The 26277-nt window shown below is 42.8% G+C and overlaps 1 protein-coding gene across 1 annotated transcript in view; it reads right to left on the bottom strand.

The window, feature by feature from the left end:
- LOC102029342 (butyrophilin subfamily 1 member A1-like) overlaps positions 1-25093 on the bottom strand; it is a 26161-nt gene extending 1068 nt beyond the window's left edge. The window contains exons 1-8 of the mRNA XM_013509733.1: positions 24922-25093; positions 24342-24489; positions 15662-16009; positions 10459-10740; positions 8244-8360; positions 1211-1231; positions 1098-1124; positions 968-994 (exon numbers count right to left, since the gene is read on the bottom strand). Coding sequence (XP_013365187.1) covers positions 968-994; positions 1098-1124; positions 1211-1231; positions 8244-8360; positions 10459-10740; positions 15662-16009; positions 24342-24408 — 889 coding nt within the window. The 5' untranslated portion in view covers positions 24409-24489; positions 24922-25093. The remainder of the gene's footprint in view (positions 1-967; positions 995-1097; positions 1125-1210; positions 1232-8243; positions 8361-10458; positions 10741-15661; positions 16010-24341; positions 24490-24921) is intronic.
- Between the last annotated feature and the right edge of the window lie 1184 nt (positions 25094-26277).

Raw genomic sequence — 26277 nt, 5'->3', positions numbered from 1 at the left:
GGGAGGCTGTGTTTAGGGTTGGACCCTTGTTAGGCCATAATGGGGAAAGTGAGATGGTGAACATTGGAGAGAATGAAGATGCCCAACTATTTCTTAAGGCTTTCTGTAAAGAAAGCAGAAGTAGTGTAACAGTGACTAGAGAAATTCAACCCATATCAGTTATTATTGTTAATTTCTTTGAAGGAGAAAAGCCATCCCATGTGAACATAGAGAGCCTGACAGACCTGGAGGCCACCATGCTACCGGAGCAGGGAGGAGGAGGGGAGACTCTCCCCTATTCATAAGTCTTTCATGGCCCTTAGGTCCATAGAAGCTAATACCCCTGGGTCAGGGAGGGGAAGCCCCTGCTCCTGACTGGCGCAGACCCTGCCCTGGCACTGAGGTGAGCTCCCTGTATCTGTGCTCTGCCAGGTGCTGTGTGCGGATCTGGAACCCTCCTTGGCCTGGGTTCACATCCTGGTGCTACTGGGAATGGAGGGGTTTTCAATGGTGGGGCCTGGTGGGAAACCCTGGGTCACCGGGCACAGCCTGTGCAGGAGAACTGGGTGCCCTGCTCCTGTTTTCTTCTCAGCCACATGGTGCATAGTTCTGCTTGGCTCCCACCCCGACCTGCTGCCCTGACTCAGGAGTGAAACCCACAGCAACAACTGCCCATGACCTGAAGCCCCCAGAACCCTCAGGGAAAGTAAAACTTCCCTTTTTACAAGTTGATATAATGGGTATGTGTTAAGGCAAAACAGAGCATATGTCCCTTGTGTATTCACTGTAGAATTTTTCCTCACATCAACTCCCACATTCAACCTGTTGGTTCTTACATAACCTCAGGCGCACCTGTCCAGCATCAAACCGACTTCCTAGTTCACATGTGTCTTACAGAGTATTGGGCCAAACCATTTCTTTCACTAGAAACCCACAGAGGTGAGGTGGCAAACATGAAGTCACTTTAAACTGTTCCCTTTGCAATTACCTGCAAATCGTTGAGCTTCCTTTAGACCTGCAACCAGATAGACATAAAAGTTAGCGGAGTGCTTGGGCAGGCAGGGCTGCTGTGGGTAACGGGTGTGGGAGTCAAAGGTGAGAGTCAGGATGCTACTTACACTTCTTTATGACCAGTTTTCTTTGTTCTGCAAAGTATCACACAGAGAGATAAGTATTTTTATGACACACAGACTGAATTTTCAATTTAGCATTGAAAGGAAACAGAACTTACCAAGTTCTTTAGCTATTCCATCTAAAACAAAAAGACAAAGGAATATCAATTTTTGAAAGACCAAGAAAGTTGACCTAGCCTTGGTCTTCATATAATTTGTAAAATATTTGGAAACATTCATTCATTCTGGAGTTTGAAGCAGGACAAAAAGGGCCAGTTGTCCCTGATTTCCACATGGGGCACCATGAATGTAAGAATCTCACTAACATTAAGACAGTGCTATTTGAGGCCTACACCTATCACAAGCAGCTTATTATTGCAAAGTTATTACTCCAGTAGTTCAGTTTATACCTGCACTGCACTCCTGAGTTTAATGTAAATATAGCCGATCTCCTCAGCAAACACTTACTGAGGCTCTAGCCAGGAGCAGTCTCTCCTCTCACAGGAAGACCTCTGCAGCCTTCATTACAGCCCAGTGCTATGAGCAGTGTGGAATATAGAACAGAAAGGGGCCTGGGCACTCCTGGAGAGGGATATTTGTTTCTGTTTCATTACAAATATTATGTCTTAAATGAGAAATGTGTTTCTATACTACCAAAAATCAGAGAGAGGAAAAAAAAATTCACTAGTTTCCTTTACCTAAAAATAACCAATTAAGGTATCCTGCACATACATACAGAATATTTTTATTCCACAAAATCATTATTCAGAAATGCTACAATCATTTGTCACTTTCATTTAATGGTAATTTTAAATACTTACACATAGCACTCTGCACACTTTTAAAGTGTCATTGAATAGCTAAATGGTATTTCTTTCTATTAGTAGTGGAGCTAGTCCTTTCTTGGCACTTATGTAAGAAAGATTTCCCTTATTATGATAGAAAAGAATAAACATTTAAATTTTTCATCTGATAAAAAAGTAAAGACATGTAAAATTGCCTTGTGAGTCAATAAAAGTAAAGAGTTAAATAGTCTCTGAATATAAAAAATGAAAACAAAGCAATAATTTAAAAATGCAGTGAAGCATAGATCCATTTTCTTGGTCCAGTGTCACACAAGAACTGGCCCCCTCATACACAGGGCTGTGACCTGCAAGAGATCCTTGCTGGAGGAGAATTAATAGAAGATGGGACATGGGAGCTGAGAATGAGCTGGATCTCCTGTCAGGGAGCGGGCAGTGACCACAGATGCCCCCATCGGAACAGGGCACAACCTGCCCCTCCCCACCTATTCCTATTCTGCTCCATCTTGGATTTCCCGCCATGCCCCGACTCCAGCCTCACCAAAGCGCTAGAACGTTTTTTCTCCTCCCTCCGCCATCTCCTTAGAGTCTTAAGTCTTCTGCAATCACGGCTCCCTCAGTGAACTCTAATTCACAAGTCAGGGGACTCCATGGTGCAGTCACGTTACAGCCCAGGGCAGGTGATCATAGTGTTACCCTCTCTCTACTCAGAACCCTGTGGTGCTTTGTGCCACTTCAAAGACAGGTAAGAAAATCCTGAATGTGGGTTGCAGTGATCCTCACAGCCTGCCCACTGCCTGCCCCTCCACCCTCTCTCTCCTGCTAGTTTTTCTCTATCTCTCCTGTTTAATTTTGCTACTTTTCAGTATCAGACTGTCTTGGTTACTTTTCTCCTATTGCTGAGACAAAATTTCTGACACCCAGAATTAAGGAAGGAAAGGTTTATTTAGCTCACAGTCTGTGGAGGTTGCAGTCCATATTTGACTGGCTCCAAGGCAGAGTGGCACATGGCAGAGGGCAACAGTTCATGGAGGCAGAAGACAGCAAAAGCAGCAAGAGCAAAGGGTGGAATGGCAGCAAGCAGCCTCTTCCTCTCCCTTAGATATGTAAACCATCAGCCACAGGACGGGTGTAGCACTCACACCCATAATCCCAGCATTGGATCATAGATCAATCATAAACTCTAGAAGCCCGCCCCATGACTGCATGAGGCTTTGGGGAGACATCCACACACAAACCATAACACAAACAGAGGAGAAAGCACTACTTATGCTTACCTATATCATCATTATAAAATACAGTTACTCATACACGGCATCCCTTTGATATATTAAAATAAAATTATGAGGATTGTGAAATAAGTTTTCCTTACTAGAAATTGTTTCATATGACTTTTTAAGATAGTTAAATTAATTACTTCGCATTACTGTGGTTTTATTGTATGGTGAATTCCAAATATCCTTTTCTCATAAGTACTATTAATTCAACTCTAGGAAACAGACTTTAGCAGAATTACTGGCAATGTAAACATACCACTGCCGAGGTTTTCCTACTGGGATTAAAGTGGTCAATGATGAATTCAGTCTGGATGGGTTTTTGTTGGGGAGGTTGATTTATAGCCTGTTTACGCTTAGTCAATTTTTTGTCTATGGGAAAAGACTTTTTCAGATTGAAAACCTGAAACAGTGTGATTTAAAAGTTAGGCAGGAAAGGCAACATCACAAACACCCTCATACTTGCACCAGGTCAATTTTCCTGATGGCTACAATGGCAGAGGATATATAAACTCTATGAGAGTTTTTTGATGATATTTTTCCTCAATCTAGTGTTAAAAGATGCTCTCCCCAAGGCTGTGTGAGCCTGGAGAAGCTTGGCTTTGGAGAGCTGAGAGAGAAGCAGGACCTGGGCAGCAGCTTCCTCACCCCAGAGGGAGAAGCCTCACCAGGACCTGCTCGGACTCATCAGCTGCTGGGCTCAGGAAAACCTAATGCAGCCTGGGAATGGTCGCTTGCGTAAGCAGGACACAGTTCTGTGTAGGGTACAGCGCCTGGTGGGGACACTGTGTGGGAGGAACAGGGTCCTGGGCCCCCTTGGAGCAGGGCAGGGGAAGCTCTTTGATGTGCAGACCAAGAGGAGATGCACTTTGGAATCTGAACTCAGTGAAAGTTTATTTCAGAGGAAAATTTAGAATTTAAACAGCAAATTGGCCTCATTCCATTGACTATGGTGAAAGAATCCTGGATCTCATAACTCGTGTTTGATGCTGAGTTGTGATTGCCTCTGACCCTGGGCTGTGATGGAAACAGGAGCACCTGTCCTCCCCCCAAGGTCACAGAGTTAGCCCAGAGCGTTTCCTGGGCAAAGACCCCACTGTCAAGTTCATGAGCTCCTGTAGGAATTGGCTTCTTAACATAAAGTGACCTATTTAAATATAAAGTGCCAAATGAGCACCACATTTCTTTGAGTGCATCTGAAAAGTAAACAGCAAAAGCAATTAAGAGATAACAGTGAACGTAGGGTTACAATAAGTTCTAAATAGCTATTTTGTTACTCTATGTGTATAAGTTAACAATTTAGGGCATGTGATATTCGTAATATTATTACATTAAAATTAGAAGTACATGCTGGTTCAGTCCTTTTAACTTCAACAAGCATATAGGAGGAAAATGTTCATTCTCATGATACTTTGTTCTGTATATAATGATTTTAGTGGGTGAACTTGTTCTTTCATGGAAGAAGCTTAATGATCCCTAAGTAGATATCATAGACCAATTGTAATTTAATGGGGATCCAGATGTACATATAAAACTATCTCCTTTCCAGGACCACTAGCTGCACAATTACTACCAAGAACTGAGATCCTGCCTCTGAGTCAAGGTGCTTAGATGAGTTACCGTTCAATCCCAAGTGTAACCTTGTGTCACAAACACCAGCATCTTGACCACATAAGTCAAATATATGTTTGAGGAGGTTAATATTCTGATGTCTTTTGAAAGAGCACCAAAGTTACTAAGGATCAGGATTTCACTTAAACCCAGACCTGCACTGTCCATCTGGAGCAGATTGTCCTCATATCTCATATTTGTTCTCATATCTTAAAAATGAGGATAGTATCACTCATGTTGCTCCACCTTGAGAGAAGCTAGTGACTGCCTGGCTGCCTGAACATGAAAGAGAAACACACATATCACAGAGGATCTCTCTCACTCACACTGTTCTCATTACATGGACTACTCACTATTTAATTTACATAATGATTAAAAAATTCACTTTATAACTGTAGAGGCCAATGATAAAATAGTGCAGAATTACACATGGATGGAGTTTTAGACAGATTTATTCATTTTACTGAGTGTCCTACTCTGAGTGGAATTCTGCTAATTCTCTCTGAAAATTTGACCACTTACTAGGGATTCTGCTTCCCATCCTATGAAAAAGAGACCTTCCTTAAAGAGATAGCCATAGAGCTGACTAAAACTTGGAAGCCTGGGCAATTTGGTTTCAAACTGATCAAAGCTGTTTTCATGGTGATATGATGCTACATTTCCTGATATCTGCCTAATTTTCCTACTCAGCCCCCTGGCCCATGTTTGTCTCCTCTGAGGGAGCCAGAGCTCTCCCTGCTTCAGGCCGCTCCTGCCTTGCTCCTGCTGGTTTTCTCTCTATGTTCAAATCCCTTCATCAGCTCTGAGCTCAGATCCACCCCCGCTGCCTCAGCCAAGTCCCTCCTGACCTCTAGCTCTGCTCGTACTATTTTCTCAAGGGACCCTGTAATTGCTCTGATCTATTGCCCATTTAAAATACTTATTTTGAACTTATTTCAAAAGTGTAAAATTCACATCTATCTTGAGACATCAGTTATATCTCTTGTTCAGTTCATCACAAATCAGGCAACAGGCAGTGAATTAACTTATGAAGAAAAAGACATGGTCTTTGTCCAGTGGGATCTGCAAACCCCTGACACCCAGTCCTCATGGGATTTAAATAATGCATTTGTTTTTCTACGTATGCCTAACAACCTTTCCCATGCTATCACTACAATTACTCTGTAAAATTTATTAGACAAATATTTTCATTGTCTCTAAACCATATTTCAGGTCAAAAAGAGGCATTCAATTATATGTGGATTTTGTGTGTCTTACACCCATAGAAGTATATAAAGTGTGGACTGTTATTGGATTTTAAAGATTCAAACTTTGCCTCTCAAGTATCATTTACTCTGCTGCTGTTTTAACAAAGTATGTGACCCAAATTTTTCCTCTTGCTAGCGGCAAAAATCTCATCCCATCCCAAAATTTATCCCTATTTGACAAAGGGACCTTTAGGCTGAGACTTGACAGTTCCACAGTGATGCACACAGATACGGACTGTATTTTCTTAGCAAAGTAATTAGAACTCAAGCTGAAATTGAGTTCTAATTTATATTGTGAGTATAGAATAAGGTCTCCTCATTTTGTGTTCTCATTTTGGGAGTGATCAGTCCCATATCTCAGAAACTAGGTGGGCAGTAAATACTAATCAATACAGTCTTCCCAGAACATTCAAACGGTTTTGCTGAGATAGGGTTGAGGATTCTCAGTTCATCACCATGCATTCAGGGACAGGGATAACAAATGCCCAGCAGAACCCTGAATAACTGACAAGGTCAGCAGTCAGAGCACAGAAAGGGGCGGGGGGTTCATCTACCTCGGGCCAGAAGAGGGTGCTTCTTGGATGCTCAAGTCAAGGTATCAGCCTTTTAAACTTTCTCTGGACCACATCTCCCAGTGTCTCCAAAATAATCAGGTAAATTTGTGATCCTCACCTTACAATACATCAAAACTCTATACAATTCAGCATGTTCGGGCCCCATATTAATCTGAATCTGATGCTTATTCAACCCCCAGGGTGACAGGTGCCTGGCAGCAAAATTAGGACAAATGGGGACTCCATGTCCTTACCACTCAATCTTCCTAAATAGCTCATCTCCTTATGTAATTTAACAAGAAGTGAAAGAAAATGACCCAAGAACTACTTTTTAAAATATCTTAACTAAGGGCTGGGGATTTAGCTCAGCGGCAAAAGCGCTTGCCTGGCAAGCACAAGGTCGTGAGTTCGGTTCCCGGTACCAGAGAAAAACTAAAAAAAAAATAAAATAAAAAAATAAAATAAAATATCTTAACTAAATAATAATTTAGTATATTTCCTGGACTATCTAATTCATAGAGTAAATATTTTGCCAAAAATTCCTCTCACTAAATATTTAGCTAAGGACAACTGTACTCCTCCTAACTGCACACGGTTTCACGTTGGTTTATAGAGTGGTCAGGACATCAGTGGTTCTCAGCAAGGAGCAACCTCATTGGATCTCAGCTTCAACCTCTCATGACCCTCTGCTCACAGAGATCTCAGTGTCCCTTTGTGCAGCCTGTGAGCCTCTCACAGTCTGTCCAGGTCTGCCTACTCCTCTCACATCCCATGGAGTTGTTAAAGGTGGAGCAGGTGGAGCGTCCAGAGAGGAAGGGCAATGACTTGTGTTACATGAGTGCAAACTCAGGATACAGTTCAGCCTGCTCATGGTCTGCCACTGTCCTTTCTCACGTGTGCCCCCTGAGCAGGGCAGAATCTTATGATTTTCCTTAGGACCCTCACCACTCTGCTTTCTGCTGAGGTCAAGTGCTCTCTGGTTCGTGTCCACGGCAGCTCCACTGGGCAGCTTCTGGCCACAGCTGCTCATTTGGACATAGCTCTCCCAGAAAAGCCAGCAAAGCCTGAGATTCAGGTCAATGTGATGTCATGTTGAAGAACGATTAATTATAAGACATGGGAGATTTTGTTAAGATTGGGTGTTAAATTGTGTGTCATATGGATTATTCCATAATCCATGATAAAAGCAGAATTTAACTTTCTAAAGAGAGGAAAAACATAAATAAGAACCATTCTGCCATCTAACTGATATCTGGATATCAGCCAGCCCTGAGCTGGACACTGAGCTGGATGCTGAATTGGACCCTGGTAGCAGCGGTGAAGGACACCTGGCCCTGAACCGTCACAGGTACAGAGCTCCATGTCCTGTGACCGTGAGAGACACGTGACTCGGGAGGCACTTGGAACCCTCCAGATGAGGGTCACCAGGGCCCTGTGGGGGAGGCGGGGTCAGTCCAGAAATAATCAAGTTAAGAGGAATCAGGAAGAGGGAAGACACTGAAAATCCCCGGTGAGATCCAAGAATGTGCAAATCAAAGACTTCTTCCTCCTCAGGGTTCTTCTATTCAGTTTTAAATGAACAAGATTTTCTAAGTTCACTCTTGACTTACATGTCCCACCATCCCTCCAGGAATAAATCAACCCTCACTGTTTTTCCCTTTACCTAGGGCTCTTCTAAATCTCTGGAGGAACACACCAGTGATCATCAAGCTGAAGGTCAGAAGTACGAGAAGCACGGCCAGCGCCACTGTCCAGGCACTCACCCGGGGGAACAAGGCCTCTGAAAGACAGAAAACAGCTTCTGAGACCCAGCTGGACACCGGCTGACTTGGCTGCTGGGCTCCAGTCCTCCGATAATTTCTCCAGGGAGAGAGCAGGGCAGAGACGCTGAGCCTCAGCCCCACTGCAACTCTCAGGAACTCAGGATCTGAGGGTCTCCTGTGTCCCTGCCTCCCCAGTGTGTGAGACCCAGGAGGCTCTAAGTAATTTGGAAGCTATGGGAACACGCTGAATATAGAAATCAGTGCAACAGATATTCATGCATCCACCACCCAGACCGAATCCCACATTTATACATGGGACGTGCAGAAGTGTTCATGAATACAAGCGCACTGAGTGCAGGAGATTCTCTTCCCCTCACTCTTCAAGGGAACTTGCCCCGGGCCTCTCTGTCCAGTTATTCCCACCTGTCCATAGCTGTGAGCCCAGCCTTATGCTGAGGAATCAGGTGGAGATGCTCTACAATTAAAGCGGGGATGTGGACTGGTGTCAGAGGATAAACCACATAGATGTCAAGTCCATGCTTGAAAGACAATTCCAGCTCACAGCAAGGAGTCATCTGAATGGTGTGACTATGGGTAACTTAAATTTTAAAGGAGTATAATGCCAATGTTTATCAATGTGACAACATGAGCTCAGTAGAGAAATGAGGACATTCTCTTTGAAGACTGATCTTCAGTCCATAACATTAAAAGCATCTTTTCATGATAATCAGCAAATTAGATAATTGCTGTCTAGTTACTTATGCATAATGGTTCTAATTATATAAATATGAAGATGCATTCTCTATCTACATTGTGCTCAACCATACAGGTTTCAGGAGTCTTCTGACATTAGGATTAATGATGATTATGTTTCTTAGCTCCAACTCTTCATTCTCTAAAATATCCTGAATCCTCTATTGGCATGGAAGTCTAAGTGCAACACTTGGGCTACTGCATCATCTCACATTTTGTTTTTCTAACACTCTCATTAAAAACTTGCTCCTCTGACACATAACATTCTCCTCACAATCCCAACTTCCAGGGCTCCTCTCTAATTACCTTTAATGTGTGTAAGTTACCAAACTAAATCACCAAAAGGACATTTTTCACTAATTCTGTCAGACATTAATTTCAATATCAGTTTGGCAATATATATTTGGCATTAATTAATTTACCAGCTACTAGGGATATTTAAGACTTAGAACACAGTATCTACCACAGTTTATACTGCAGTTAGGGACACAGAAAACTACAACTCAGAATAAACAGGGGAACGTAGAGATGTGTGCAGTGCTGCCCAGCTCAGCGAGCTCCAGGAAAGGGCGCAGGTGTCAGGGACCAGCAGGAACTGCTCCTGTGAGGAGACAGAAGGGGCCCAGCAGTCAGCGCCATGGGCGTCGGTGCTGTGGGTGGGGTGAGAGATGGTGGAGAAAAGGAGAAGGGGCAAAAAGTGGAGAAAGAACAAATGTACAGGAATCAAACAGTTAATTCACAGGCTCTGTAGTTCCTCCGAGACTGAGGAGAGCAGTCACGGAAGCTGCAGGGAGCGTCGGAGCCACACGGGACTCCCGGGAGCGGTCACTGCGGACGGAGCACAGCGCAGACTGCGGCGTGCAGCTCTTCTCCGCCCTCGGATGCCTGACGTGAGTCACTGCTCACCACGGTCTAACCACACAGACAGCGGGGTTATTGCTGTTTAACAGGGGACCGGACAGACAGTGGCCCGTGTTTGTCCAGTGTCACAGGGCCTGCAGGTGGCAATGCCGGGACTTCAACCTGATGTGACATGAGGAGGAATAAACTCCCTGTTGTTATGCAGGACTCGCCCTTGTAAATGTCATCTGACATGTTTGGAATGAACTTCAACATATTCCTCAAAATATTCTGGATACTTAAATGTTTTGCTTATCTATGACATCATTTATTATGAAGTGAAATTATAGTTTACTATACAAAAAATTAAAACTGCAAAAAGTCTATATTTACCTGGCTTTCCAAGTAAGAGTTGGAAATGTGTGAACTGGACCACTCTTCCGTCTTTCCATCAGGGCCATCGCTAGTGCACCTCCCTCCTCAGCACTGACATCACAGGATGAGGGCTCTAAGTGAACTCACCGGCCACTGAGAGACGCGACTCCTTCTCCTCTCTGAGCACAGGGTTCCTGATGGAACAGGACACATCTGCTCTGGAGCTTTCCTCCACTGTGATAGAGCTGTCCACATGCATCAGGCCATCTTCTCGAATGGACATCTTCACAGAGTCAGGTGACAGGGGCCGTCCTTGTGTGTCCCTCCACTGGAGCTCAGGGTGTGGGTACCACCCCGAGGACGAGCAGGTCATCTTAATGCTCCCAGTGTGCGCAGGCTGAATGTGGATATGAGGAGGGGCACCTGAGGCTGGAAGAATCACAAAAGGGAAAATATTGCTTCTCTGTGAGTTTACACACATGTCAGATGCACCAGTCAGCTGGTGTGTACTAATCAACCTCTCTATGAATCTCTACGCTGTGCTTCTGAATTCTGAGTTACAGAGATGCTGGACATAAAGTATTTTCCCAGCACAATGCCTTAAATAAACGAAATTAACTACAACAGCACTTGGCAGAATGTGCAATACTAAAGAGTTCTGTATCATTTATTTCCTTTTCCTCCATCCCCTTAGGGGTATTATTTATCTTTCTATCTAATGACTCCTGAGGTGGGTGGTAGAATACTCTGTCCATCCAGTTGGAGCTGAGAGCTGCAGATCACACAGCATCCCTTGGTTTTCTGTGTAAAATACGGTTGATCTCACAGCACTCACTTAGCTCTTCTTGATCTGCAGCAAAACTTTCCACAGGAACCTGTGACGTGGGGACGGTGCTGTCACCGTGGGCCAGTCCATCAGACACCAGCAACGTGTGTGTGTGTGTGTGTGTGTGTGTGTGTGTGTGTGTGTGTGAAGCACATGCAACATGGTTGTAGAAACTAAAAATTGTTCCATTTTACTTGTTATCAACCAGTTAAATTTTCAGTAGAACGCCGTATTGGGGCCTCATGTTTAAATGCATTCCCTGTCTGTGTGCTCCACCGCCAGCTGAGCACTGCACAGGCCCAGTGTGCATTGTATGCAGGACTGGATTTATGATGCTGATAGAAGCAATGTGCTGGATGTGCCCTGAGCACGCTTTAGCTAGTGACCATGGGGCAGAGGCACGGATCCATTTCCCCAGGGTTTGTCCCCTCTCCCCATAGCTGGCTTGGGGTCCTCCTCAAAGTGGACAGGGAGGCTTCTTGCTCCTCACAGGAGCACTGGGTCATGAAAAGCCCAGCACGCAGCAGGGCGGTGCACACAGCACGGATGCCTCACCTGCTCCCATGCTGTGTCTGTCCACAGGACTGGTCTCGGTAAGGAGGTGGGGAGAGGAAAATGCAGCCAGGAGCAAGAGGGGAAGCTGCAGCGCTGAGCTCTGGAGGAGAGCAGCCCTGCTGAGGGCAGCACAGCGTCTCCTTGAAGGGAAACAGTGAGGAGCAGGCAGGGAGGGGCTCTGGGTCCCTGCAGAGACTGTATCTCTAGGAGGAGCAGATTCCTGACCTGGGCCTCACTGTGCTCCTTGAGGAGGACAGGGCAGACTAAAGAAATGAGGGCCAGCAGCCATGCAGCTAAGACAGCACAGCTCCTGAGAGGGTCCGTGAGGTTCAGCTCTGAACAATCAGCCCAGGGCTTCAGGTGTCCACTGAGATGTGTCCATGATGAGCAGGAAGAAGATCAAATCAGCACAGGATGTAATTTTTCTAGTGTACCATAAGAGAACGGACAACATAAAATTGGAACGTTTCCAACATCATTAAAAAAATAGAAAATTTCCTGAAGAATATAGAAAGAGGACTAGAAAACAATCTTTTCTGACAGGAAAACATTTGTATTCTGCAGAACATATTTGTGGTTGCTTGTTAGTTCAGTTGTGAATCTCAAAGTCACAGTGTAAAAATTTACATCTGCAAATACAGTACTTAGCTACAGGGGCACAAATTCAGAATACCGTAAAAGTAACTTGACTGCAAGTAACTTGTTTTGCAAGTGTTCCACAGAGGATCGAGCATTTCTAATAAACTTTAACTGGATAATCAAGGGATGTCTGCAGTAACAGTAGTCTTTGATGCCAAATGTCACATAAGCACAACTGAGTCTTTGGTCTCTCTCTCCCTATCTCTATCTATCTATCTATCTATCTATCTATCTATCTATCTATCTATCTCTGTCTATCTGTCTCTATCTCTATCTCAATCTGCGGCTTTACTTCCTCTCCTCCAGGGATTGTGGTTGATCCACTCCCAATAGCAAGAGTTTACTAAGGAGATCTTGTCTGCAGAGGAGGCGGAAGTAAAGGCGGAAGAATCCCTCACTTCAAGAGAGATTAGGGAGATGTGTAAAATGCTGGGAAACAGTGCAAAATTTTATAGAAAAGAAACACCAGAAGCAGAGTAAGGCTGTAGCACTGTGAGCAGTGAATCTGTTTAATGACAATGCAATGTTATATTTCGCCAAAGTGCTCAAAGGAGACAAAAGCAAATGTCAATGGACAGATTTCGTGTTAAAGTTATATAAAAAGAAAAAGATTGCACTGCATCGATAAATAGCAGTGATTCCACTTGTAATAATAAAAGTTATCCTACACAATGACCCTCCTTTCTCCCATATACCATATCCCTGACCCCAAGCATGAAGGATTTCAAAGCTAAGGGCAGGTGAATTTCTTCATTTTTCTTCATATTTCATATTTTTGCTGTTATTTTTAATTATATTACAGTATTGGAATAATTTTATAAGAATATTTTTGGGTTGAGGAACAAATCATGTGGGATTCCATTATTTCTTAAGTAGAAATTTGCTTGATATACAAGTGCTCTGGATTACAAGTGTGTTTCTGGAACACATTAGGCTTGCAAACCAAGGTTTCACTGTATCTCACTGCTCCTGGAACATGAGAAAACCAACTGAACCTCCTGGACAGGCGGAGTTTGCTCTGGCTTCATAAAGAAGTGAGTGGGATTAATGCACACTGTCTCTGGTGGGTGTAAGCAGTGGAAATTGGGAAGCCTGACGCTGGCTTCATCTTCATGTAAATTTCTGCTGTGCTCGATGTACCCAGGTTGAATCCACAACCACCTCTGCCTTACTCTTTCTAGAACTCAGAGAGGTGATACCTCTGATAAACTCTCCCATTGGACCCATGAGATCAGAACAGAGATTCCAGTAGGGGGCCAAGGAAATTTTTCTCATGTCAGAACAAATTTCAAGGCAGGCAGGACAGCTGGTGCCCAGCCAGGAGCTTTAGGATGCGAAGTGCTTGCTGCTAAGTATGGCAGGATTAAAGTGGAGAGCAGGGGAAGCTGATTCCTACACAGTGTGGAATCCCTCCGTGCCAGAAGAGAAGCCTTGGGACAGGACAAGTCAGGCTGCTCCAGAGAAATGAAGGAATGAGCCAGGAGACAGAGTGGAGGAGCTGGCTTGAGATTCAAAGCCACTCATGAGATTTTTTTAATTATGTAAGTAAAGGTTTACAGGACACAGTTGCACACATTCTAGAGAGTGTTTGCAGAGCCTCTAAGAATGGATGTGTCGGGGTTTCCCCAGGTGTCCCCACAGGAGAGTGAAGCTCTCCCCAGAAGGTGCGGCTGGGTGAGGGAGGAGCACAGTCAGGCTCAGCCAGCCCTGCAGGCGCCTGGGCAAGTGCATCTGGTAGGCACCGCTCCTTTGCATACAATGGGCACTTGTACAGCCGAGTCCAGGGCACCAGCTGGAATACGGGGGCTTCCTAACCCAGACAGGGGCTGACCTCTGCCACACGACCACAGAGATTGTGTGGAGAGAGGAATTATAATGTTTGATTGTGTCAACTTGAGAATTTTAGAAGATTAACTCAATCTGTTCAGCAATTCTAGGGTATGCCTGGTATCTGGACCGTAATTTGGAGGTGTAATGGGGAAATCAGGACTGGCTTCTGTCTTCACCTCTTCAGAAGCTCCAGTCTTCACCTTAGGCTTGGATGTCATCTCTTCACCTTAGGCTTGGATGTCATCTCTTGGTTTCCAGTGCAGACTCTTTGTCTTCTGCCTTGGATCATTCAGCCTTCAGGAGTAAACACTTTCCCTTCCAGTGCAGATAATTCAGCTTCCAAGACAGACTCATTGGCCTCCAAATACAGAGTTGCAGGGGACACTGCAGTGAACTCCAGAATTTGGACTGAAATAATTGGTCTCCATTGTGCAGACACCCTCTGCACTCTTCCTCATCAGATGTTGTGGGTGATCGTCATAAGCCAATCTTCTATTTCCTTATACATTTGCATGTCTCGTGTTATATCTGTTGTCTAGTAAAACAGTGACTGATCAGGCAGGAAGGTCTCTTGATAAAACTCACTAGTAAGTCTCTTCTCTTAAGAAACCTAAAATGTGTAAGAATTGTATGACTCACTGCTTTTTTAGGTAATTGTAAGACAAAGAACTCTTTGCTCCTGACCAAAATTGCTGTGATGCACAGATTATTCTCCTAGAAGCCTCTGGCTTTCAGAGATTGTCAGAGAAGTAAAGCACAGGAGATAAAGACAGGTTGGTGGACCTGGAAATCAAGCTCCTCCTGAATCTCCAAGGTCAGGATTTTGATGTTCTGGTAGGTTTCTGCTGAAGCCATTTGAAGGGAGAGAAAGAGGAACCCCTCGTTGAGCTCAGCAGATGGCCCGGAGTCATCTGTAGAGTTATGCGAATCAGGCTCAGTTCCTGGCTAAACTGTGAGCCCTCCCTTACCCTTCCATCTGCTCAGGACAGACTTTTCCCCGCTGTCAGTGCCTGGGGAGGAGGGGAGGTCAGAGCGCAGGCTTCTGCAGAGATCTGAGTCCAGAGGTTGACACAGGAAGAGTGGGCAGGAGCACATGTGATAGGAAAGAGCACATCCGGGATGGAAGGAAATGAGGTGCAGAAACCCTGAGTCTGACAGTGGGCTTCGCAGGTCCTTCCTGTTCGTGTGGACCTCCTTCTGGGTCTAGCATGTGAGAAGGAAATCCCTAGACTGAGCTGTGTTCTGAGACTCTTGGAGTTACAACACACTACATGGTAGGATAAAACCTGTCCTTCAGCAACTATGTTCGCAAACAAAAATGATAGGAATCTTTTTCTATCAAAGAGTAAATCACTCTGCAAAGAGCAATTAAATGAATTTGAACACTAACCCCCGCCATTCCATTACGGTGTTTGCACAGGCGCAGCCACATTTCCCACACATACAGTTGAGTCCTGCTTGGATTAAAAAAAATACCAATTCAGCATTTCCAATGCTCACCTGCAACAAGCAGCTCAAACTGTGCTCGGCTGAGCTGTGCGGATCTTAGAAAGACGCAGCTGTACTGCCCTTCATCTCCAGGGAGGACGGGATGGATCCTCAGGGCCACCTGGCCTTGCGTGATGTTCTCCCTCAGGAGCTCTGTCCTCCCTTGGTACTGGAGACTCTGCTGTTCCATGTGGTCCAGAGAATCCCTGTACTCGTGCACCAGTACTGACTGACGGTCTCGGTACCATCTGACCACCATGTTCTGAGCATCCGTGGGTGGGCTGAGGTGGCAGGGAAGCACAGCCGCTTCTCCCACACGGGCAATGACTGGTGAGCTTGGTCCCTTCACTTGGAACTGCCCTGGAGGTGATTAAGAGGAAGACAGAGGCATTGCTGAGAGCATGGAAGGCAAGGTGGTGGCTTTCTGACAAGACAAGGATGACACCAGGTCAGCTACCTTTATGAGCTAAGACAGTTGATGAACAGAGCAAAAGTAGGAGGTACAGGTTCACATTTAGTCTAAGAGATCCCACGGCGTTAGGCTACATGTGCAAAGCCACAAGACTTTAGGCTAAATTAAGTTTTCCCCAGGTTGTTTAGGGTTGTAAATCAAATTGGTGTGAAGCAGTGTATTTAATTCTTATCACCTTGAGTGTTTGAAAGCATTATTATTATTAGATGAAGAATTTGAATCAGTGAATGCTTTAATATCTTACCCTATAACACATAATAATGGGACTTAACACAAATATCTTAAAATAGTGTCAAACATTTTATTTCTTTAAAGCATATATTACTCAGTGTCATATAATCATATAAGCCAATTAAATGTGAAAATATTAAAACTAATGTTTTTCCAAGCGAAGAGCAGAAAGACATTATTTATTCACATTTTAGAAAACTAATACCTGGGTCTCCATCAGAATACTCAGACCTGTGGGCTATTACCACACCTTGCCTCAGCCACCACCAATCTGGGCCTGGTTCTAAGCCCCTCCCTCCTGCCATGGGACGGCTGAAATTCAAGATGAGTAACAGATCTGCTCCTGTGCAAAAGTCTAGAATAGGAAATTCAACATGGAGGACTACATGGAAGGTCACATCAATAAGCTGAGGAAAGATCCACTGGGAGGGAAGGATCTGGAAGATCCCACCCAGCTGAGTAGAGCAGGAGCCACGTCGGAGAGACTCAGAGAACATCAATAAGAAACACAGAGGAGAGAGGACAAGACGGTGGAGCTCTGAGTTACCCCAGCTCTACTTCTCCAGCACAAGAGAACTGAAGTCTGGAGTGGGAGACAGTAGGAAGAACATGAGTCTCTGTTCTGAGTGACCTTCAGTGGTAATAGTGGTGAGGATCTGCCTCACAAATGCCCAGGACACAGCCCTGCCACACAGCTTGGCTGGGAAGACATTGTGCAAAAGGGCTGGGAGTCTGAAGTTCAATTCCAGAGCCGCCCCTTCTGGAATTCATCATGACCAGGTCCCAGGGAAAGTTAGTCACTGGAGGCTGTTGGCAGGTGGGGAGCAGATTGCAGTGAGTCCTGCTGAAAAGCAGGGACTGTAGATCATGGTCCTGAGACCTGCACTCAGGAACCAGATTCAGCCTGACTTACTCAGCATTGGAAGCTCACAAAGCCCCGTTTTCCCACTGCTAGAGGGAGATGGACAACAGGGGCTTGTGCTGTGTTACTTCTCAGCTAACCCTGATGGACACCACTGGAATGGATTACACTCTTACTGCTGCACTTGAATTGACTGCATAGGAGTAATCATGACTCAGTGGACAATTTAATGTCCGTGAACTTGTCTGGAAATCCACCACCACACCCAGGGAGAGGGACAGGGAGATGAACTTACTCAAGAACTCAGGCTGATCAGACTCTACAAAAAGGCCTGCAACCTGGCAGAAAGAGGTCCTGAGTCATGTTAACCCCGGCTGTGCAGTGGAGGGGGCACAGGTGTAACTGGATGTGAACAATCAGACTACAATCAGGCAAAGAAGCTACTTGGGAATCACATACGCAGTGGCTCATTGGAGTATCTCATCTGTGTTTCCATTAGACATCTTGTTGATTTAAGTCTTTTATGCTTCTTGAGTTATTTATTATTGTGATGTGATGTTCTTTTGTGGTTTCATGAGTATATTACACAGATATTCTCATATATTTGTGCATTCATTGGCTCTGATTTAATAGGTGTCTAGGTTTGCCCCTTGTCTAGGCAATAAACAGAAGAGGGGAGACTAACTGCAAGGACTATCAAGAAGAAATGTAAGATTGCATCTGTGGATGTTGTTATAAATTGAAGCAATTCTTATGACAAAACTTGGGACAGAATCAAAACCATTTAAAGTAAATAACAGAAGTAATAAATACTAGAACTGGATGTACAAAGCTGAAAATTATACATGGGGAGGCAACCTCCTTCTAACATAACCACACACTCTTCTTACTTTTCTAGTAACATCTGCCCCAAAAGGGGAGGAGAAAAAGATACAGGGGACATATATCATTTATATATACATATACATATATATTTGTTATCAAATAAATACATATACAAGTAGGAGAATGGGGAAATAAGGAAACAGAAGATCTTCTAATCCCCTCCAGGTCCCCCAAGTCAGGGCAAGGGATCATAACAGGAGAAGAAAACAATTACCCAATAACAGTAATCTGTGAAATGTTCTTAGAAGAGATGAAAAAAATAGATGCGTTCAAAGAGGAAATGAAGCAAAAGTTTACAGCAAAAGCACTCAATACGCCCACTGTGAATCTGAGGGAATAAATAAACTGGACCTGATAACAAAGACAGTTCAAAATTTGAAACAGATTCAACAAGGGTATGGAGTCTTCATAAAGATGTCAGACTGCAATACCTGAAAGGAAAAGCAATATAGCATTCATATATTTCATGAAGACTGAGTATCTGATACTCAGGACAAAAGTGTGAATTCTAATAAAGAACTCAAAAAGCCAATTGAAAACAAGAGAATAAGAGAAGACTACCCAGCAGGCGCTAGATGACAACAAGAAGGCCAATCTAAGGCTAATTGGAGTTAAAGAAAATCTAGAAATTGCCCACAAGGATTCACCAACATATTTACAGAAATTATGGAAGAAAACTTCCCTAATATAAGAAAAGATTCTAAAACACAAGAAAGTTATGCTTGTAGAATTCCAAATAGTTATAATGAAAGCACAAATTTACCCAGGTACATCCTTATTAAATTCAAAATATCCAGCAAAAAGTCAGAATTTTAAAAGCAGCCAAGGAAAAAGAAAAAAAAATCACATATGAAAGCAAAATAAATACATAGCAGGCTTCTCAGTGCAGAACCTGAAGGCAAGAAGAACTAGGACAGAAGTATTTCAAATCCTAAGAGCAAATAACTTCCAATTCAGATTAACATACCAAGCAAGTTTATCCTTCAAAATAGATGGAGAAATAAGGTATTACCATGGAAACACCAGCTTAAAAGATACATGAGTGCTAAAGTACCTCTAGAGAAAACACTATTCTCAACAGGAAGAATAGAGTGGGCACACCTACAAATACAGAAGAAACTAGTGAGGCCAATGGGTAAATAACAACAAGAATCCGTGAAAGTAAAACAAAGGATATATGAACAGATACAGAAAGCAATGACAGTAAATAATCAACACAGCTCAGTAATATCACTCAGTATTAACGGCCTCAGCTCTCCAATCCAAAGACACAGACTGGAATGGAATCTTCACAAAGATGTCAGACTGCAATACCTGAAAGAAAAAAACAGTGTAGTATTCATATATTTCAGAAATGAACAATGTGAAGGTAGAGTATCTGATACTCAGGACAAAAGAGTAAATTAGTGATTCCAGTCTGACACACACTGGCAGACTGGAATCAAAAAGCAAAATCCAACAATGTGTTGCATTCACAAATCTTACCTAATCCAAAGATATAGTCACAGACTAAAAATTAAAAGATGCAAAACCACATTTGATGCACCAGGACCCTCAAAACAACCAGGGGCAGCAATTCTAATATCAGACACGGTACATGTCAATTTAAAATGGATTAGAAGACACAAAGAACATCATTATATACTAGTTAATACAATAATTCAACAAAAAAGATAACATTGATCAGCGTATATGCATCAAATACTGGAGCACCATCTTAAGAAAGCAATAACTGTTCCTTTCAATAAACCACCAGACATGCTCACACCTGGTAATCTGAGCAACTGATATGAAGACAACAACATGCCCTGTAACAACCATTGGTGAATTCCTACCATCTTGTCTAGTGAAACTCTGTATTGTCTCTGATATTTTTTAAATTATTATTTTCTTACTCTCTTTAATGGTTTGATCAGTCTTTCATTCTTACATGGTAATCTGAACAACTTGGCTGAAGTTAAAAATATGTAATATAGCAACTACTGTTAATTCTTTTTTTTTTTTTTTTTTTTGTCTTTTTGAGACAGGGTCTCACTATGCAGTTCTGGCTGGCCTTGAGCTCACTTGGTAGCCCAGGCTGGCCTTGAACTCACAAGGATCCTCCTGCCTCAGCCTCCTGAGTGCTGGGATTACAGGTGTGTGCCACCACACCCAGCAACTACTGCTAATTCTTGTCATTTAGGTTGAAATTGCATATCATTTTTAATGTTCTGGCTTTGTTTTGTTTGTATCTTGCTATTCTTTTTTTTTTACTATTCTCTTTAAAATAAAAAAACAATAAGAAAGCAACAACTTCTGAAATTCAAAGACCAAATAAACATTAACACAATCATAGTAAAGAATTTTGACACTCTACTTCCACAGAGACAGTTAACTAAAAACTTAATGAAAATATTTCAGAGATGAAACACATTTTTAAACATATGTATTTAGTAGATTCATACAGAGATCCCACCCATCTATAACAGAGTATACATTCTTTCCAGCAGCACATGGTACTTTTTCCAAAATAGATATCACTCTAGTCCACAAAGCTTTGCTTAAGTAAATATAAGAGAATTGAAATCCCCCATGCACACTATCCAACCAGTGTGCAATGAAAACAGAAGTCAATGAAGGAATAAATTTTGGAAAAGGAAAATTTCCTGGAAAATTAGCAAAATACTCTTAAACAAACAAGGAGTCACAGACAAGATCAAAGGAGAAAATTTTAAAAATGTGGAAGTCAATGATAATAATGTGCAACTTAACCAATCTTCTGTGACACACAAAAGTAGTTCTAAGAGGAAAATTTATCCCAATTAATGCTCACATTAGGAAAAGAGAACAAGTGCAAATAAAAAAACTTATGAGAAATATCGAGGTACTTGAGGAACTACAACAAAGCAGCCTAAAACTGAAATTAAGGAGGGAAATTATAAAGATGAGAGCAAAAAACAATGAAAAGGGGACTATTAAAACTGTGAAAAAAAATCAATGAATCAAATACTTGGTTCTTCAAAGGAATGAATAAAATAGTCTTAGCAAGACTCACCAAGGGAAAGAAGAGACTAACATCAAAGCAGTTAGAATTGACAAAGGTAAAATTACAACAGATGCTGTCCAAACCAGAAGATAGTAACTACTTTGAAAAATTATGTTCCAACAAATTAGCAAATTTTGAAGAAATGGACAGACTTCTAGATACATATAAATGGTCAAAACTAACCCAAGATGATACAAATGTGTTTAACATCAGAGTAACAAGCAAGAAAATTGACTCAGTAAAAGAATCTGTCCAATAAAAAATCCTGGGAGCAGATGTATTCAGAGCTGAAGTCTATAAAACCTTTAAGGATGACATATCACAATGATCCTCAAGCTCTTCAAAGCTAATGAAAGTTATAGAGTGCTCCCAAATTCATTAATGGAAACCAATGTCACCTTGATACCAAAACAAGATAAAAACCCAACTAAAAAATAGAAAGAACTACAGGCCAATCTTTTTAATGAATGCAGATGCAAAGTCCACAAGGTATTCGTAAATAGAGTGAAGCACAGTATTCAAATGATCATCCATCCTGATCAAGTCAGCTTCATCCCAGAGATTCAAGGATGGTTCAACATGTCTATAAATTTAATACTACAAACACCACGCGTTCATACCAATAGATGCAGAAAAGGCTTTCAAAAAAATCCAACACTCTTCATAGTAAAAACCGTGAACAAAGCAAGCATAGAAGGACCATATCCCAATATGATAAAAGCTATTTATGACAAACCAATAGCCAGCATCATACAAAATGGAGAAAAACAAAAAGCATTCCCCCTAAAATCATGAACAAGTCAAGGTTGTACACTATCACTTCTGGTATTCAACATAGTACTTGAAATGTTACCCAGAGCAATTAGGCAAGAGAAAGTAATAAAAGGGATTTGTATAGGCAAGGAAGAATAGAAATTAGCATTATTTGCAGATAACATGGTAGTCTACACAGAAAATCCAAAAATCTGTATGCAGAAAGCTTAGAATTAATCACAAATTTCATCAAAGTGGCAGAATAAAATATCAACACACAAAAATCACTAACATTTGTGATTACCAACAATGAATAGGATGAGAAGGAAATTCTGAAAGCAACACCATCCACATTTGCATCAAGAAGAATGAAATATCGAGGAATTAATCTAACCAGGAAGTGAAAGACCTCTATAAAGAAAACTACGGTACTCTGCAGAAGGAGATGGAAGAGGACATGAGGAAATGCTTCTGTATTGGCAGAACAATACTGTCAAAATGGCTTTACTTCTAAGGCTCTTATTCATGTTCAGTGCAGCCCTAATAAAAATAACAACAGCATACTTTATAGATCTAGAGAAAACAGTTCTAAAATTCACATGGAATCAGAAGACACCAGAAAATAAAAGCAATTCTGGGCAATAAGAGCAAAGCAGATGTCATAGCAGTCCCTGACTTCAAGCTATTCTACAAAGCATTAGCGATAAAAATGGCATGATACAGAAACAGAAATAGACACGTGGATCGATGAACAGAACTGAGGATACAGAAACCCCCTCAGAGACATTCAACTATTTGATCTCTGACAAAGGGGCCAAAAGCATATGTTGGAGGAAAAACAGGCTTTTCAACAAGTGGTGTGGGGAAAACGGGTCATCTGTTTGTAGAAGAATGAAACTATGCCCTTTATTTCTTACCATGCACTAAATTAAAATCATAATGGATCTAAAATGTGAACATTAAAAATAACACTAAACCTTCTGGAAGACAATAGGTAAAACACTTACAGACACAGGTGTAGGGAAGGATTTTCTAAACAAAATCACAATTGCACAAGAAATAGCAGCAAGAATCAACAAATGAGATTATATCAGACTAGAGAGCAAAAGAATCAATCATTGGTATGAAGAGAAAATCTACAGAACAGGAAAACTTTTACCCAGATATTCTTCAAAGGACTAATACCTAGAATATACAAGGAACTCAACAAGTATTAAACTACCTAAAATTAAACACCCAGTCAAAAAATGGTCCAGAGAAATGAATAGACAATTCACAGAGGAAGGAGTACAAATGGTTAACAAATACATGAAAAATGTTCAACATCTCTGGTTAGCAGAGAAATCCAAATTAAAACAACACTAAGATTCCATCTTACTCTGGAGAGAACAGCAGTCATTAGGAAACCAAACACTGACAAATGCCGTCATGGCTATGGCGAGAAGGGAACCCTCCTGTGCTGCTGGTGGGAATGCAACCTAGAACCGCCATCATGGAATTCTGTGTGGAGATTCCTCAAAGTACTGAAATTACAAATTCCACATAAGTCAGCTTTCCTCCTGCTAGGTATCTTTCCCCAAAGAGCTTATCATCATACCACAGGGATACATGCATACTGATGCTTGTAGCAGGACAGCATGTAATAGCTAAATCCTGGAAGTAGATGGTATATCCATCAACATATGACTGGATAAAGAAAATGTGGTATCGATACATGATGGAATAGTACTCTGGAATAAGGAATGACAAACATGAGGCATTTGCAGGCAGATGGATGCACCTGGAGTATATAATATTGACGGGGAATACATCAGGCACACAAGCATAAGTATCATATGGTATCACTCATTTCAGTGAGGCAAAGGACAGACATAAAATGATAAAGGATGGACAGAAAAGACAAGGGGACAGATGTCATCCAATAGGAAAGTGATCCAAGGGAACAAGGAGAGGGATGAGGGGGAAAAGGGAAATACACACACACAAGATAGCTAAGATAATTGTACTACTAATTTCTGTTTATTGAAAGGAATACTCATTGTTTAAATGTTTGATCAATCTATCATGCTTATATCTGGTTATCTGAATAACTCGAAGATAATAATTTGAAGATAATAATATATAATACAGCAATCATTGTCAATTTCTGATCCCCTTGTTTGAAATTCTGTATTGTTTTTATTGTGTCTGTGTTGTTTGGTGTGTCTTTGTATTTGTAAATCTGTTTTTGTTCTTTTCTCTTTAAAATGAAAAAAAGATTACTTGAACATCTTAATTGTACTGTATTAATAAAAAACAAGTGTGAGGCGCTGCAGCATTCCATCCTGAAGAGTGAGGAGACAGGGAGGGAAGGAGGGCGGAGAGGGCGCCCGGCGGAGGCCCAGACCTCGGGGGCAGCGCAGGCTGAGGCCTCTGTGCCCGGGGAGCGCAGCGGGGTCCCGCCCGCCGGCTCCTCCTCACTCACCTGCGCCTGGCCAGGGCAGCAGGAGCCAGAGCAGGAGGGGCCTGAAGCTCGGGGCCCGGCGCTGCATCCCGGCGGCTCAGGGTGAGGTCGGGCCCTGTCCTCGCTCCGTCACAGCCGTGGTCCAGGCCGGTCCCCTGTGGTCACTCTCCTGCAGGAAAAGGGGAAACTGAGTCCTGGACAGAACGCCTAAGTGCAGGGGCTTGGGGCAGGGTTAATGTTCCCGTCCTCCATCATTTATAAACTCAGAGTAAAAAAATAAACAATACCAATTAAAAAACCAGAGGGTAGGAGCTGGGGATATAGCTCAGCGGCACAGTGCCTGCCCGGCAAGCGCAAGGTCGTGAGTTCAATTCCTGCTACCGGGAAAAAAAAAAAAAACCTACAGGGTCCCAGCAATTCTATTAAGGTATGCAGCGAGGAAACTGCTTTCTTATCTCATGGCCTTAAAAACACCAAGAAAATGCCGATCCCCACACACTCACAGTTCTGTGCTTAAAGTGCTGTGTGGCCCCAGATCTCTCTGACGAGGAGTCACCACACAGGGACGCGTGGGCAGAAGCGCAGCAGAAGAGTTACTCACATTCCGGAGGGGCAGCTGCCCGCAGGGCCCCCAGGGAGCCGCCCCAGGGCAGGAGACGGCCGCTGAGCTCAGAAGCAGCCTGTGCCCGTGAGGAGGCGGTCGGCTCCGTCTCACCCTGCGGACGGGCTCCTCTGAGCGAGGTCCTGGGTTCTGGGCACAGGTCCGTCCTAGCTGTGTGGTGGCGGGTACCAGGCACACAGGGCAGGTCTGAGGGGGCCTGATAAGGACAGTGCTCGGGCGTGGACTTAATCAGCTCTTCAAGAGCTGGAAGGGACCAGCCTCTTGCCTGAGCCTCAAAATAAAGAAAATGTAGCAGTTTTTCTTTAAAAGAAGCTATGATATTATTAATACCTTGATGTCTTAATATTGGCTTTAAGCCTATTTTTTGGTATATTTAGGTGACATCCACAGAAGAGTAATTTTACAGAATAAGAATGAAGTTACTTTAAGTGGTGAAAATGATATGTTCTCATGGGCATGCAAAGGAGGAAAACAAATCCCAATACAATTAGTCTTTGTGGATTTTGCTGCATCAAGGTTTTCAATTTTTATGTCGTTATACAAAAGACAGACCTGAAATTTAGGAGATTATACTTATTTTTACAATGCGTGTGACATTTTCTTCATGATAATGGCAGCTGCATGTATTTCTTGGATTAAATGAGTAGGTTTGAGTCATGTTGTTGGCTGATATGAGCTCGAGGAGTAGATGGGTGGATGTTTCTCTCTCTGGAGACTGAGGGTAAGAACCAACCTGAAGCTTAAAGAAAATACTGCTCTCCACTGACTTTTAGAGTAACCAGATTTTAATGACCTTCATAGCATTTTACTACTGCCATAGGGTTATACATGAGTATATTTAGGAGACCGTATGCAATATAGCAGAATAATGTCCAAGCAGACTGAGAGCTCAAGAAATACAAGGTTCTCTAATAACAAAAAAAAAGAAAAAAGTGTCAAATTTACCAGTGCATTAGAAAATCAGGTCATTGCGTCATCTGGGATAAGGTTTGAGTGTTTGGGGTAAAACCACATCCAGAGCTCCTGTCCTAGGACATTGTCACGAAGGAAGCCTGGGCATTTGCCTTAGAGAGTCCACACTGAACAGGACTGCTGTGAGCCATGACTGTAGCTCTGTGTGTAACCAAGCTGAAACACATGTAAAACTGGAAATGATGTCTGATGTGGAGGTTCTACTCCTCTGTATCACTGAAATCAAGAAACGCTGTGAGGTAAAAACAGAGTCTGTGGCTGAGGTTGAGCTCAGGTGCTCTCCTGCGTCCAGGCTGTGTCTCATGAGCCTTCCTGTGGGGCCTGACTCCTGTGGGGCTGAGGCTGCTGATAGAGGAGCTGGTG

This window comes from Chinchilla lanigera, unplaced genomic scaffold (genome assembly GCF_000276665.1).
Source record: "Chinchilla lanigera isolate Chin_1 unplaced genomic scaffold, ChiLan1.0 scaffold00180, whole genome shotgun sequence".
Classification (NCBI taxonomy): Eukaryota; Metazoa; Chordata; class Mammalia; order Rodentia; family Chinchillidae; genus Chinchilla; species Chinchilla lanigera.
This window is presented reverse-complemented; position numbering and strand designations above follow the sequence as displayed.